At 39.1% G+C, this 16,062-nt stretch overlaps 1 protein-coding gene across 6 annotated transcripts in view; it reads right to left on the reverse strand.

Annotated features, from left to right (window-relative positions):
- The window catches only part of Rilpl (Rab interacting lysosomal protein like), a gene marked incomplete at its 5' end in the record, with an annotated part of 507,005 nt that overhangs the window by 477,256 nt on the left and 13,687 nt on the right, over positions 1-16,062 (reverse strand). For 5 of the 6 annotated variants that reach the window (XM_070098456.1, XM_053774593.2, XM_053774591.2 and 2 more), the window contains 1 exon segment: positions 6,205-6,326. In XM_070098456.1, coding sequence (XP_069954557.1) covers positions 6,205-6,326 — 122 coding nt within the window. 6 annotated transcript variants of the gene reach the window in all.

Genomic DNA, 16,062 nt, shown 5'->3' on the forward strand with positions numbered 1-16,062 from the left:
TGCATTATTGTAAAAATGGTATAAATAATATCAGTGCACTAGTGAAAGAATATTAGACTCCCCAGTTGACGTGTATTGGACGTGTGGTGTAATTTGCTTACTCCTGAACATTGGTAAAAATCGAACATTTCTGCTATTTTGAGCTCAATTTCAAGGTCGTTTTCATCATGAAAGTAATGAAAATCATCTCTATTTCTATAATATGTTTTCCATTTTATCACCTGAGACCATGAAAACAGGAATACAACGATAAATACTATAAGAAAATACACCTCAAAGTCGGCGTTTTAATCCAAAAAAAGTTTTTTTTTTCTCATTATGCACTGTGTACTGCAGGATTTTTTTATGTGGTGCACACTGACCACACAGACCCATTCTCTCACATGTGGGCCTACCAGCTTTCTCCTGCTTGATTTGAAGCCGCTAGAATTATTGAGTACATATACGTCCGAAACACTGACTCGTAAGACGTATATATACGACCAAAACAGTCAAAGGGTTAAAATACAGCCTCTCCTCACTTAACGACAGAGTTCCGTTCCTAAGACCACGTCAGTAAATGAATTCATCACTAAGTGAAGAGCATACTATAGTGGTACTGGGTATGTGTCAACCATCACTGATATTGTTTTAATGTCACATTTGCACTATTTATAACATTTCTGGTATAATTTTAAATGTATACTGTAATAAACAGAATAGAGGAAATCAGCTCTTATATTCATTATTTAGGTATGCATACTGCTCAGAGAGCCCGTCGTAAGTCAAAGTCGTTGGTATACAAGTACATCGCTAAGTGAGGAGTGGCTGTAATACGATGAATGCAGACATACTTGAATTTTGTTTTTAACTAACATGTGTCAATTAAGCTCAAGAGTGTGTCTGAATGTTTTAACTTGTAGCATGTCAAAGGTTCATTGAGATTTTCTGAGTATCTATCAACTATACAAAATATTTGTGAGTGCATTAACTAAGAGTATGGTATACTCATTTAATTTTTCCCTCCTTGAAGGAGGAGTGCCCTGATGCTGGTGTTATACTCTTGGTCCAAAAAAGCAGAATTAAGGAAACAGTCACCATCATTCATTAGATGGTTTCTTGCCAAAAGTGCATAGACATTGCAATTCAGAATACCCTCTGAAATTTTAGGCAAAAGGTTATGTGTAACTAATGCAACATTTTATTGTGGCAATGTTTCGCTCTCCAGAACCTTTGTCAAGCCATTAAGACATGACAAAGCTCCTGGAGAGTGAAACGTTGCCACAATAAAATGTTGCATTAGTTGCACTAGGGTCCTTTTGCCTAAAATACTGTCGGTAATTCTATCATTATAAATACCCTCTAAAATGTAACATCCCCCCCTCTATTTAACCCTCCCCCCTTTCTTTATACCAAATTTTAGTACCTCACATGCCCCAGGCACTATCACCCCTATGAGTTAAGTAAGTAAGTAAGTAAGTTTATTCAGGTATACACAAATACAGTTACATATAATTATCATACATAGCAGCATATGTGTAGAGAACCTAGGATAACCCAAAAAAGTCAGACAGTGACTTATTTCCATTGGGGTCCTTTTACCTTATTATTATAATATAAAGGTTATAATATTTTTTATTATTCTACAATGAAGATAACATCTTATTATCATACTAAAAAGACTATCTACTTCACCAAGGTCATTAAGACTATCTACAATACGAGGGTCATTACTAGGAATAAGGTAAAATTTACACGTATGTTAGCTAAAAAATAGAAAATCATTCCCCTCCCTTTCTGTAGCTACATTCATCAGACACCTTTTGGCACTCTTCTTGAACTGGTTCATGCTATGACTGGCTTTGATATGTGCAGGCAGGCAGCCTATAGTTGCTTACATCAGACCTACTATTTTTCTTGAAGATAGGAGTAACTCTGGCCTCCTTGAACCCCTCCAGTACGGTATTAGTGGTGATTGATAGATTTATTATGTGAGCAATAGGGATTGACAGTTCAGAAGCACCATCTTTTAGGAACTTAGACGGGATGTTATCAGGGCCTGTGCTCTTAGTTGGGTTTAACCTGCTTAGTTCTTTTTGAATAAAGTCATGAGATACACTTACTAGTTGACAACTGTTTGGGGTTACCCCTTTATTGGTATAGTATGTTTGAAACTTACCAGAGTCTGTGTTAAAGGTATTTGATGCAGCTGGTAGTTTACTTACTAGTGTTGATGCAACAGATGTGTAGTATGAATTAAAGCAATTTGCCACCTTAGATGTTTCGTGGCATACCTCTTTATCGATAGTGAGTACTATGTTAGACCTATCTACTGGCTTATGGCTATACCCCAACTGTTTTAGTTGTTGCCAGAGCTTTCTGGGGTTATGCTTATACTCTTCAATTTTTGAGCAATAGTGCTTTGCCTTTGCTCCTTTTATAAGTCTCTGTACTCTGTTCCTCACCCTTTGGAATTCATTTAGTGCTGCAATATCCTGTCTGTTTGCTTTAAATCTTTTTAGCAGCTGGTCTCTGAATTTCATATTATCTAATATCTCAGTAGTCATCCAGGGTTCAGTTCTTCGTTTAATCCTAACCTCTTTAACTGGTGCAATATAATCAAGGATGGTAGTGAACATTGTTTTGAATTTTTCCCAGGCATCGTTTACATCCGTGCAACTTGTTATCTCTGTCCAGTCACAATTGTGTAGCCTATTTACCAGTGTTTCTTTACTGTAGTTTCTAGTTGACCTCATTTTTATTGTCCTGTGTAGGCCTATCCTATCCCTAGTGATTTTCCTGGTGCAGTAAATGATGAAATGATCACTAAGACCTGTGGTAATGACGCCTGACTGGCTAATGTTCTCAGAGCGGTTACAAAGTATGTGGTCAATTAGGGTGGCTGAGAACTGTGTGATCCGGGTTGGAGTATTAATTAGTTGAGTGTAACTATTTAATCCTAGAATTTGCTTATACCTTTTGCATAGCCCGTTATTTTGCTGCTGAAAACAGATATTGAAGTCGCCCAGTATTATTGTCTCGCAATTGTTTTCAACTCCGGACAAGACTCTGGAAAAGTCTTCTAAGAACTGGTCCTGGGTAGGAGGGCGGTAACTAGTTCCTACTAAGATGGGTTTGGTCTTAGGAAGCAGCACTTCAAACCATAGAATCTCCAGTTTATTGTTATTTAAATCAGGTCTTGGGTTGTAAGCTAAGTCATTTCTAATGTAGGCACATACTCCACCACCCTTTCTGTTCCTATCTAAGCGTTTTATATTGTAACCATCTATTTTGACCTCATCGTCAGTCACCGTATCATCCAACAAAGATTCAGAGATGGTTATAACTGCCGCCCTAATTTTGTTAGCTAGAATCCTAATCTCTGCCAATTTAGGAAGAAGTGATCTTGCATTGACATGAATAAAGTGAAGGCCTGTTTTCATAAAACAATCATATTCATCAATATATGGCAATGGGTCATTTGTATTAAAATTAGGTAAATCAATGTCATCACTGCTAAAGGGTAACTGTGCCAAAGTGCATTTGTTACACACAAAATGAATTCTGGCACCGTTGCTATAATTGTACATACATCCATCATGCACCCACCCCTTACACATTTTACATAAGGTGCCTTTTCTGTTTTTCATGCATACTTTAGTACAGTGTATGCACCTGTTTGGTAGTGTTTGAGATAATAATGGCTGTATTGTCTCACATTGACCTATGTATGCATTACATATGGAGTTAAGGTTATCATTCCTAGCTACTAGACCGTCATTGTCGCCGTCATTTATCTGTCTGTTTTGCCTCTGCACATTAGTTTGAGGTCTTGGATTAATTTGGATATCACCACTTAAGAGCGCTACAATAAGAGCTGTGTGCCACTGTTTTTGTTTGGGTATGCGGTGGTGCCATACCTTGCGGTGATAGTGATATTTACTTTTCTGGTAGGATGGCAACTGTTGGGCTTTTACTGTCCAGGGCGCTGTTACTCCATTCACCTTTTCCAGCCCCCATGACTGATTTCTTTCTTCATGGAACTGAAGAAGAAATATAAATATAATTATGGCAGCCTGTACCCCCCTAATGCCTGCCATTTTCACTCTTCGCTCTTTTACTCATATACAATAACATTTATTTCTCTTTTCCAGTCCCTAGTACACTTAGTATCTGCTTTAGCAATCACCACTGAATTACTAGTAAAATTTCCTCTTCAAAACCCTCTTCACTGCTCACTTTTCCCTTAACTTCACAAAACCCTTACAGTTAACCCCTTATTACACACTCCCCTTCCCATTCACTTCACAGTCTGGCTTCCCCAATTAACTTCTAACTCCTTTCCATTCTGGTAGATCAGAAAGGTTTAATCCATGGTTTTATCCTTCCAAATCCCCCTCAATTCCATTTATCAGGGGTTGTGTGGTGTTGTTGTCTCCTGACCTGTTCTGCTGACTCAGCCATTTTTAAAACACTGAGGGGAGTAACGCCACCTACAACCTGACTTTCCTTGAGTTTATAGATATATTTGGCGTTTTCTGCTATGATTCTCTCACTGTACACTGGTCAGCTGAATATAGGTCAGCTACTAAAACATTAACCTTGACTGTTTAACTATTCACTTCTTTCTCACGACTGGCACTGAGGGATATCTGACCTATAACCTAGGAGTTTTGTACTATTGATTTGACGATGTCTCCTGTGTTTCCCTCTCGTTAGCACTGGTACAGGTGATATGATGGTGGTACAGATATGATGCTACTGTCAAGTGTCAAGAGTTTAGTGCTTTCCCATGCACATAAATTGAATGAATATAGCTACCATGTAGTCATTATTATTACTGTATATTTAGGGGTAATACAACACCTCAAGAAAGAAATAAAGATAATCAGGTTCAATCCAATGAAAAAGGGGGATGGACAGGTCCATTTCTTTGGATCAAGAGCCCAGCATCAAGGAGCTTTCCTCATGGAGTACCAAGCAGTCAAAACAAACATATTAATCAACAAATAGGTGCAATGTGCCATCACAGAGTAATATATTTAAAAAATTTTTTGAGTATAACATTTGTTTACAACACTATAACTGTCTTCATGGTGGTCACAACCTGCTTTTAATGCTATTAATGTAATACAAGTGCATATACCTCACTAATATGGTGAGTTGGGCTGCAGAGTGCTGCTGTACAGCGAATCACAACCTTTTTTCACTTGCTAGTGCATATAAAAGCCTGAAAACATATTTGCACTCTTATTTATTAAGTATTTAATAGCACTAGGTCTAATAAAACAGAGCAAAAGTAACAATAATGTACAAATTTAAAATTGCCAAAAACCATCTAAAGAGCAAGGCAATTGCTTAAAATAATAAACATGAACATAAATGACAAGCGCTGTATTACTGAAGCACCCTAAAGCGAGAGCTGTATTAACGAGGTATGTCTGTACATGCACACATTGATGGTAGTGAGGAATAGCAATGCTCTTTTCAGTCATTAACTCTTATTTTTATTACATTATAGTCATTCTGCAAGGACCTTATTTGACCAGACTACATCTGTCATGTCACAATGAAGCATTTTAATGATGCAAGTACAATCATGATACTATAATATCACCATAATACATGTATTACAGTATTGCAACATGATACCACAGTATTAAGCTATAATACCACAGTACTGCACCATAATACCACAGCACTGCACCATAATACTACTTTATTGCACCATAATCCCTTGGTACTGCTTCAAAAATATCACAGCACTGCACCATAATATCACAGATAATTTCAGGGGTCACTGACCTCAGCCCAAAAAAATCCTGAACCCGTGGAACATCAATACAGGTACTCCTCACTTAACGACAGAGTTCTGTTCCTAAGAGTAGGTCGGTAAGTGAATTAGTCGCTAAGTGAGGAGCATACTACTGTACTGGTAGTGGGTCTGTGTCAACCATCTTTGGATACTGTTTTAATGTCACGGTTGCACCACTTATAACATTTTTAGTATTTTTTTAAATGTTTATACAGTAGTGTACTGTATACTGTAATAAACAAAACAGAGGAAATCAGCTGGTCGTAAGTCTGAGCAATCGGTAAACAGTTAAGCCATTAAGTGAGGAGTATCTGTATACACATTTATTCAGCAGTGTGAAAAACACTGCCTTCTAAAACTAGTACAATGAGCTCTTATTTATCTAAAAAAAATAAAGATTTAAGACTAACATTGTCGAGTTCGGTGGCTTTAAGATGGCACTCGTTCTCAGTCTTGTGTAGCTGTTCCCTTTGTGCCTCAATGACCTCCTGCAGGCGGGTCACCACCTTCAGGTCTATCTCTGGTGTGGCTCCTGTGGGACAAACAATTACAAGTCACTCAGAAACATTAATTCATGGGAAAGTGTAGGAGTCACACAGCACCTGGGAGGAATGGGAGACATTCAGGTTCAAAGAAAGGGGATGGCAAGTTCAAATAACTGTGCAATCCTAAAAAGGAATCCCTGTATTCCATAAGCCCAGCCTCCTTTATCTTAACCCTTTGACTGTTTCGGTTGTATATATACGTCTTATGAGCCAATGTGTTTGACGTATATATGCTCAAAAATTCTAGTGGCTTCAAATCAAGCAGGAGAAAGCTGGTAGGCCTACATGTGAGAGAATGGGTCTGTGTGCACCATATAAAAAAAATCCTGCAGCACGCAGTGCATAATGAGAAAAAAAACTCCGGCCATGTTTTTGGATTAAAACGCCGACTCTGAGGTGTATTTTTGTATAGTTTTTATGTTTATATTCTCGTTTTCGTAGTTACATTTGATAGAATGGAAAACATATTATAGAAATAGATGTGATTTTGATTGGTTTTCTTATGAAAAGGACCTTTAAATGGAGTTCAAAGTAGGGGAAATGTTTGATTTTTGCCAATGTTCAAGAGTAAACAAATGATGTCATTGTCCAATAAATGTCCAACTAGCCATTGTAATATGCAGTCACAAATAGGTTGATGTTATTTATACAATTATTACAATATTGCAGTAGTCTGCATAACAGTAAATCTTCTATTTTTTGGGTGAATAAAAATTCAAAATAGAAAGCAAGAGGATTATAATAGGGGCCTGGAGACTGACTGATGAACAGAGAAAATGTTATTTTAGTGCCAGAAATGTCTGCATTGTTCATTCTGGACCCTATTTTGAAATTGACACATTTTTTAATTTGCATGAAATTGGACAAATTGCTAATTTCTGACCACTTTATTGGGTAGTTGAAATCGGTAAATGGGCAGTTTCTTGTACTCAATCGATAGAACAAATGGAGTTCTAAAGAAACAGTCATGAGTTTGGTCAGCTGGAACAACAGAATTAGCCAAAAATAGGGCTCAAATTGGGCGAAATCACCGATTCGTAAATATTGCCGAGGTCGCTAACTTTACAAGAGCGTAATTCCATAAGTTTTCCATTAAATTTCGTACTTTTAGTGTCATTACCATCGGGAAAAGATTCTCTATCATTTCATAGGAAAAAAATTTTTTTTATTTTTTTTTTTAAATATTTTGCGACACCAGGAGACACCTCAGGATTTGGGGTTGCGACAGTGAAAGAGTTAATGCAATGCAAAAAGAATATTGAAGGGTGGTCATAAAATTCCTATGAAGCAAAACATAAATATGTACGTATACTGTACACTACATAAGAATTTTTTAAATTTTCAACCCAGAGGGTTAGTCACCCAGGATAACCCTATGAAGTCAGTGTCATCGTGGACCATCTTATTTCCATCGGAATCCTTTAATCTTCTCCTATAGTCAATTAACACCTAGGTACCTACTTACTGCTAGGTAAACAGGGGCAGCAGGGATAAGGAAACGTTTATTTCCACCTGTGCTGGGCATGCAGGAATATAACTAGAATTAAAGTTAAGAGGACTGGTCAGATTGTGCACCCTCTTCCGCTACACAGAGCGAACAAGTTAGTCAATGCTTGGGCTGCTACATTTAGCTATGACAATCTTCCCTGTACCATACAAATGAAATTAATGGACAAAGATGATACCAGGGAGCGACTGATTTGTTTTAAGCTCAGGTTTGAGCTCGATGCTGCACTAAGGATAAATCCACATCACCTTAGAAGGATGCTCTTGCTTACAGCATACATGTACTTAGATTGTCATGCCGAGTACCAGGTAATCTTTCACTTGAATTATACAACATGAGCTATGTAACTGGGTAGCTCCCTAAATCATGCACCAATAGCCTCATCATTCCCATTCCAAAACCCAATGGAAATAAGTCACTGACTTTTTTTGGGTTATCCTTGGTAATCTACACATATGCTGCTATGCTTAACAATTCACGAACAGGCAAAATTATTTACAAACATTGTCTCTACGTCCACAGCAGGACTTGAACCTGCAAACTCTGTATCAGACCCCAGACATCTAGGGTCTGGCTCTGTGGTAAAGTACTGTGGACTCTGATACAGAGTTTGTGTTTGCAGATTCGAATCCTGCTGTGGATGTAGAGACAATGTTTGTATATATTACTGCTATGTATGATAATACATGTAACTGTATTTATATGTACCTATACCTGAATAAACCTAATCACAATACATTTGCTTAATCAAAATACATTTTGTCAAATATCTCTTACTACAGTAGTTGCTTTGTATAAAAAACATCTGAGAGGTAGATTCTAAATCATCTCATGCACAGAATCAAATAATGTCTGTTTGGCTTCATGCATGGCTGGAGTGTTGATCACTGCATAACCACCTTTCTCACCCTGCACATTGACAGCTCCTACACTACCTTCCTTGACCTTAAATCTACCTTTGATACAGCTAAGCTACATGTTATCGTTAGTGAACTTGCCAGGATGGATGTAGGAGGATGACTTCTGATGGATTAAAAGTTACAATTCAAAAAGTTTTTCGTTGTTGTTCCAAGGGCAACTCATTATTGTAATTACAGAATCTCAATGTAAACTTGCAAGGAAATAAAAATTGTATTGTAGTGTATTGTAAAGACTGAATTAGAAACCCCACAGGGAGGTGTCCTCACTCCCACCTTATTCAGTATTTTAATTAATGCTTAACTAATTGCCATGCCAAGCCAGCCCGGCCATTATATGATTTGCTTTGCTGATATAATGATTCACATCACAACACCAGATACTCTAATACCTTTGTCTGATTTTTTTTTGGGGGGGAGGGGGGGGGTTATCCTAAGTAATTTACACTTGTTAAATTATTTATGACAATTGCACTTACGTGTACCATATACTGTGCTCATGTCAAGACTGCACTTCTCCTCGACAGAGAGTCTGAAGGACCAAGTTGCATGATGGTTTTTGGCTAGAATATGTAACCAGATACAGGCACTCAGGATTTGAGGTCCCACTTCTTGGACTTGTTGTAACAGACTTTATTGCAAATACAAAGAAAGGCTGAGAGCTCTTAAGAGCTGTGGTAGATTTTCATCCCCGATATGGTAATGTTAAAATTGTGAAACATTATGTACATATTTAGCTTACATTAGATCACTGGTTATGCCACACCCCGACTTGCTCTTGTGTCTGACTGGAAGCTTGGAGGGCTGGAAAAATTGCAGAATGAAGTAATGAGGATCATTCTAGGATGCCCTCATTTGCCAAAATTCTAAACGTGCCGAAACAAGTTCATAATCAAAGCATCAGATATCGTGTCACTGAAAAAATGTCTGACTTTTTTGGATTATCCTAGGTGATTCACACATATATGTTACTATGTAGGATTATGTGTAACTGTATCAATAAAATAATAATAAAATCATTTTTCAATGTGTATCTATCCCTAAATATACTTACTCACTGGGGATCAACATGTTCAGGAAAACCCACTCAAACTATCCCTCATTTCCCCTCAAAAAAATTCTTAAATCACAGCAAAAGCTTTGCCATGAAGCCAAGCAGGATGCCTTAAGCTGCCAGATGCCCCATGGGTTAGAAGAAACACCAGACCACCAATGAAATAACGTAAGCTGCTATCGCCCAAAAGCCTCCCTTCCTTACCTCTAACACTATGGACTCATCATTTATCCTTCAGGACGAAATCACCATCATCATCATCACTTGCCTTGTATTTTCCCCACCAGGAGTTTTGAACAAAGTCACTTTGAGATAACGCTCATCTCCAAACCTCCCAAAAATGAAGTTTCCTGAAGTTGACTCTACAAGAACTCTCAAGATCATCAACCAGGACCTCCACCCTAGTATATTTACCCCTTAATTATCCATGTAAGTGAGCATCAATGTGCTCATACCCCTGCAGTAAACAAGTAAGAATATTTAGGCACAGGTATATGTAAGTACAATTATCATAGTGTAAATTACCTATGATAATTCATCTCTCCATTCACTATCCCAGGACCACAAGATGCCATGTCTTCCTCTCTCCCTGGCACCCACTGCTGACACCTCTGTCACAGAAGCTCAAGCCGCCATCTGTCACAGAAGTTGCTGAAGGCATCATATGCCGTTTTCCATGAATAGAGAGATTAAACCACCGTCAACTAGAGCCTAGCAGTGATCAAAGCCGACAGCCACGTCCCTGGCCGTGACGGGTAAAAAACTTTCTTTTACACCACATCCAAGGAACTATACACAAGACTCTGCAACACTATTGTAAAATTCGCCAGCAACCCTCCCTACATCTCAATTAGTAAGTTTATTTACATACAGATACACATAAACACACAAATTCTCATGCATAGTAACGTGTGTAAATTACCTAGGATTACCCCCCCATTGGGGTCCTTAATTTTGTTAAATGACACATCAACGATAACATTCCCCTCGGTACAGTACTTCACTAAGCATTTACTTGGGAAGATGCTAGTTCAGACTTTGCCTTTGTGGTCTTGTAAGGATTCATCCCTACGATCACAACACTGTCCTCTAATTATGTATTATTATTATTATTATTATTATTATTATTATTAAAAGACAGGCGTCAAGCCTTTTATTTGTCATCAATATGACCATCTCTCTGGTCAAATTCAAATTTATTTATTTCTTTGCAAGTAGTACATTGAGATTATGTATTTACAATAATGGGCTGCAATGCAAAGAAAGCCTCTATCATGCTTAGGCATTATGGGCCGACTTAATTTATTGGCTTATTTACTACTTAACACTAAAGAAATTTATCATAGTTGTACAGTAAATCTATTAATTATTAGTGAATCTAATTTATATAAACCAAAGGATATATTCCTATATTCAAAAATGCTTTTTGTGAAACATGATTCAATTATATTCCTGTCGACAATGGACAATAGGTTCAAAAGTAAATATTGAAATTATGTTATGGGAATACTGAGTATTGAGCATTTAGTCTAGGGTGATTAAGTGGCTTTTGAGAAGAGTCTTAAATTGATTTTCAGACCGGATTACTTTAGTATTTTCTGGTACTGAATTCCAAATTTTGGGGGCCTTTATGTGCACAGTTTTTACACAGGATGATATGGACACGGGATACATCAAAAAGAGATCTATGTCTTGTGTTATGGTCATGTGTCCTGTTAAGGTTGGTGTGAAGTTTGAGTGGAGGGTTTATGTTTATGTGTATTGTTCTATGTATGTAGTAGGTACATGAATAAGTATGAATGTTCTTTATGGTGAGCAGATTTAGACTTTTGAATATTGGTGGAGTATGCTGTCAGGAGTGAGAATTTGTTATCATTCTGACTGCTGCCTTTTGCTGGATTATTAGTGGTCTTAGGTGATTTAATGGTCTTGGTCTTGTAGTTTCTTCCATACATTTACTTAATTATATCTGTACTATCGTTCTACTGACTCTGCAAAAACTTCAACCATGACTCACGTCTTAATTAAATTACAAGTCAACAATAGATCAACACAAATGTCCCGTGCCGCACTTATTCTCCACTCTGGCTGACATATTCTAGTTACTGATACAATGATTACGTCAAAAATAAAATAAAATTACACTTAATATTCCTCACAAAAAATAACACCATTCAATGTCCTAAACTAAATATTGCTCAAAATGTCTCGCCAAAAAATAAAAATAACACCATTAATGATCCTCAAAGCTGATCACACCTGGGGAGCTTGTCTGGCAAGTGGTGTATGAGACCTCATATGAGGGGTAAAGGACTGAAGAGCCTGGCACAGAAAACCACGTGAGGGCTTTAGTGCCAATTGGTCTGGTAGCGTAAAGGACTGTAGTGCCAGCTGAACAGCAGTCCAACTTGTAGATCCGCTCATTGATTGATGAGCAACGATTTGTTGACTTAAGAAGAAAATGTACATTTGTTGTGCACTGGTGTTAAGGGAAAGACTCCTGACATCATACAGTGCAGGGCCAGACTCCACATCTTCTGGAGAGATCCTGACATCATCCAGTGTAGAGCCAAACTCCAGATCAACTGGAGAGAACCTTAAATATGTGGGGCCACTCCACATCTTGTGGAGTGCTGGAGTGAAGACTTCTGCGCAATTAGTTGTAAATGGAAAAGGTAACAGCAGCATACACAAAATTACCTTTACTTCCCACCACCAAAAAAAAGTAATCCTTCAGACCATACCATATCTTCTGGCTCCAGGGATTTAAATGCCTGCATTGGGAGGCGAACTTGAATGTACTGAAGTACCACACCAGCTTTTTCTACATAATCATCTGCCCAGAAGCCAGCATACAACACCCAAACTTGCATGAAGGCAAATCCGAAGGTAGGGGCAGCAAAGCTAAAAATCCAGATTGCTACTACAGTAGTGAGTGTTATGGTACATGTCTTTAAAGATGATTTTACTTCTTGTGTGTCATTAGTTAATTCGTTACCAAAAAATTACTGTCAACAGTTATAAATTCATGAATACCAAAATGGTATACAATACTGACAGGTTGGTAGGTAAGACACATAAGCAACAGTTAGGCAACTTTATTCCAAAATATTTCGCCTACACAGTAGGCTTCTTCAGTTGAGTACAGAAAGTAGGCAGGAGCAGTAGAGATATGAAGACGATGTAATCAGTCCATCACCCTTGAAGTCGTAGATTTGAGGTTGTCAGTCCCTCAGCCTGGCGAAGTTCTGTTCCGTAGTCTGGAACTATCTGAAGATCAAGCATGTATGTATAATGTTCGCCAAGACCATAGTCCTGGCACGGGTCTCAATCTTGCGATGACCCATCTCTGGCTCCCGAGGGAGAGAGGGTTCTACAATGATGCAACGTATGCTGCTCAAGCAATCTTCTGGTCAGTTCATCTGGTGCATCTCATAAGCGACAACACCACATGTACAGTGGTCCCTCGATAATCGTAGGGCTCGAGAGTCGTAATTTTCGGAAATCATAGCGATATTTTTGTCAAAACATGGGCTCACTAATTGTAGATTGACTCGCGAATAGTAATTCGTCCAGGATGCGTACTCACGCTCTGAGCCGGGGCGGCCTCCCTTCCCAGCCAGTGTGGCATTGTTTACCAGTGAGTGACGGTCCCCTCACTTGCTCATACGAAATATTTCATAATATTCCATTCATTTTAGTGCTTGCAAGTACTAAATAAGCTACCATGGCTCCAAAGAAAGCTGCTAGTGCCAAGCCTTTGGTAAAGAAGTTGAGAAATATGACTGAATTTAAGAAAAACATCATTGAACAATATGAAAGTGGCGTACATGTGGCCGAACTGGCCAGGATGTATAACAAACCCTATACAACCATATCTTCCATCGTGGCCAAGAAAAAGGAAATCAAGGACGCTGTTGTTGCAAAGGGGGTAAATATGCTGACAAAAATGAGATCACCAGTACTCGAAAAGGCCGAGAAGTTATTATTGGTGTGGATAAATGAGAAATAATTAGCAGGAGATAGTATTATGAAGTCGATTATTTGTGAAAAGGCTAGGCAGTTGCACGATGATCTGGTAAAGAAATTGCCTGCAATTAGCGGTGATGTGAGTGAATTTAAGGCCAGCAAAGGTTGGTTCGAGAGATTTAAGAACCATAGTGGCATACACAGTGTGGTAAGGCATGGTGAGGCTGCCAGTTCGGACCACAAAGTGGCTGAAAAATATGTGCATGAATTCAAGGAGTACATAGAGGCTGAAGGACTGAAACCTGAACAAGTGTTCAATTGTGACGAAACAGGCCTCTTTTGGAAGAAAATGCCAAAGAGGACCTTCATTACACAGGAGGAAAAGGCACTGCCAGGACACAAGCCTATGAAAGACAGGCTGACGCTCATGTTCTATGCTAATGCTAGTGGGGATTTCAGAGAGAAGCCGTTACTAGTGTACCATTCTGAAAATCCCAGTGTGCTCAGGAAAAACAATGTTATGAAGAGTAAATTGTGTGTGTTTTGGAAATCTAATAGTAAGGCATGGGTCATGAGGGAAATTTTTGTCGAGTGGTTCAATGAAGTGTTTGGCCCTCGTGTGAAGAATTACCTCCTGGAAAAGAAATTGGATCTCAAGTGCCTCCTAGTAATGGACAATGCACCTGCTCATCCTCCAAACTTGAATGACCTAATTTTCGAGGAGTTTGGGTTCATTATAGTAAAGTTCTTGCCCCCGAATACCACTCCTCTCCTCCAGCCCATGGACCAGCAGGTCATTGCAAACTTTAAAAAACTCTACACCAAAGCAATGTTTCAAAGGTGCTTGAATGTGACCTCAGACACTCACTTGACCCTAAGAGATTTTTAGAGAGAACACTTCAGCATCCTCCATTGCATAACCCTTATAGGTACGGCTTGGGAGGGAGTGACTACCAGGACTTTGAACTCTGCTTGGAGAAAATTGTGACCAGATTGTGTCGACAAGAGGGATTTTGAAGGGTTTGGGGCTGACCCTGATGAGCCTATGTCTGTTGTTGAATCTATTGTGGCACTGGGGAGTTCCATGGGGTTGGATGTGAGTTTGGAGGATGTGGAAGAGTTGGTGGAAGACCACAACGAAGAGCTCACCACTGAGGAGCTGCAAGAGCTTCAGCAGGAAGAGCAACAGATCGCAGCTCAGAATCTTGCTGCAGAGGAGGAGGAAGAGAGATGGAAGAAGTTGCCTTCTTCAGAAATTAAGGAGATTTTTGAAATGTGAGGTAAGATGGAAAGATTTATGGAGAAACATCACCCTGACAAGGCTGTTGCAAGCCATGTTGGCAACATGTACAGTGACAAAGTCTTGGCCCATTTTAGGGAAGTGTTAGAGAGATGCCAGAAACAGAGCTCTCTGGACAGTTATTTTGTGAGACAGGACTCCAGTGACTCTCAAGGTGGTCCTAGTGGCATTAAGAAACAGAGAAGAGAAGTAACCCCAGAAAAGCAATTGGTACCTGAGGTGTTGATGGAAGGGGATTCCCCTTCCAAACTGTAAATAATCCAATCTCTCTCCTCCTCCAGTCTTCCATACACTAAGAAGAATCGCCAATAAAGGTAAGTGTTATGCTGTTAATGTTTCATTCATCATGTCCCATTGTATTGTTTATGTACTATATCTATATTTCATGTAAAAAATTTTTTTGTTTTAATACTTCTGGGTGTCAGGAATGGATTAATTGTATTTACATTATTTCTTATGGGGAAAATTGATTCGAAAATCGTAGATTTCAATAATAGTAACACCTCCAGGAACGGATTAATTACGATAAACGAGGGACCACTGTATCCTAACTGTGGACACGGGCAACAGCTTGTCTGATTTGTTGACTCCATGGTACACTAGTGTGGCCACAGTCATCTCTGGGTCCTCTTCGGGAGGGGATATCAGTCCTAGTTGCCTGCGGAATGTCTCGGTAACTTCGCACTCCAGAAGATAGTGTGTTAGGGGGCCACTGGACAACGTGCTGACAGTACTGGCACATCTCCTCCTCAGCCTTGTCTACCATCATCTTGGCTGTGGGAAAGCCCAGACGAAGCCGATGGATGGCGGTACACTGCGCTCTGGACCAGCTTCTATCATATGGAGGGGGTCCACTCCGAGTCGCTGCTCAATACCACTGTTGAGATGGGGTATCACCTAAGACCTCCCCCATAAGTTTCGTGGCTCTGGCAGCCACCAGTTTGGTCTGTCGTAGGCTGATTGGGACAGTAATCCC

This window comes from Cherax quadricarinatus, chromosome 62 (assembly GCF_038502225.1).
Source record: "Cherax quadricarinatus isolate ZL_2023a chromosome 62, ASM3850222v1, whole genome shotgun sequence".
In the NCBI taxonomy this organism is placed as follows: domain Eukaryota; kingdom Metazoa; phylum Arthropoda; class Malacostraca; order Decapoda; family Parastacidae; genus Cherax; species Cherax quadricarinatus.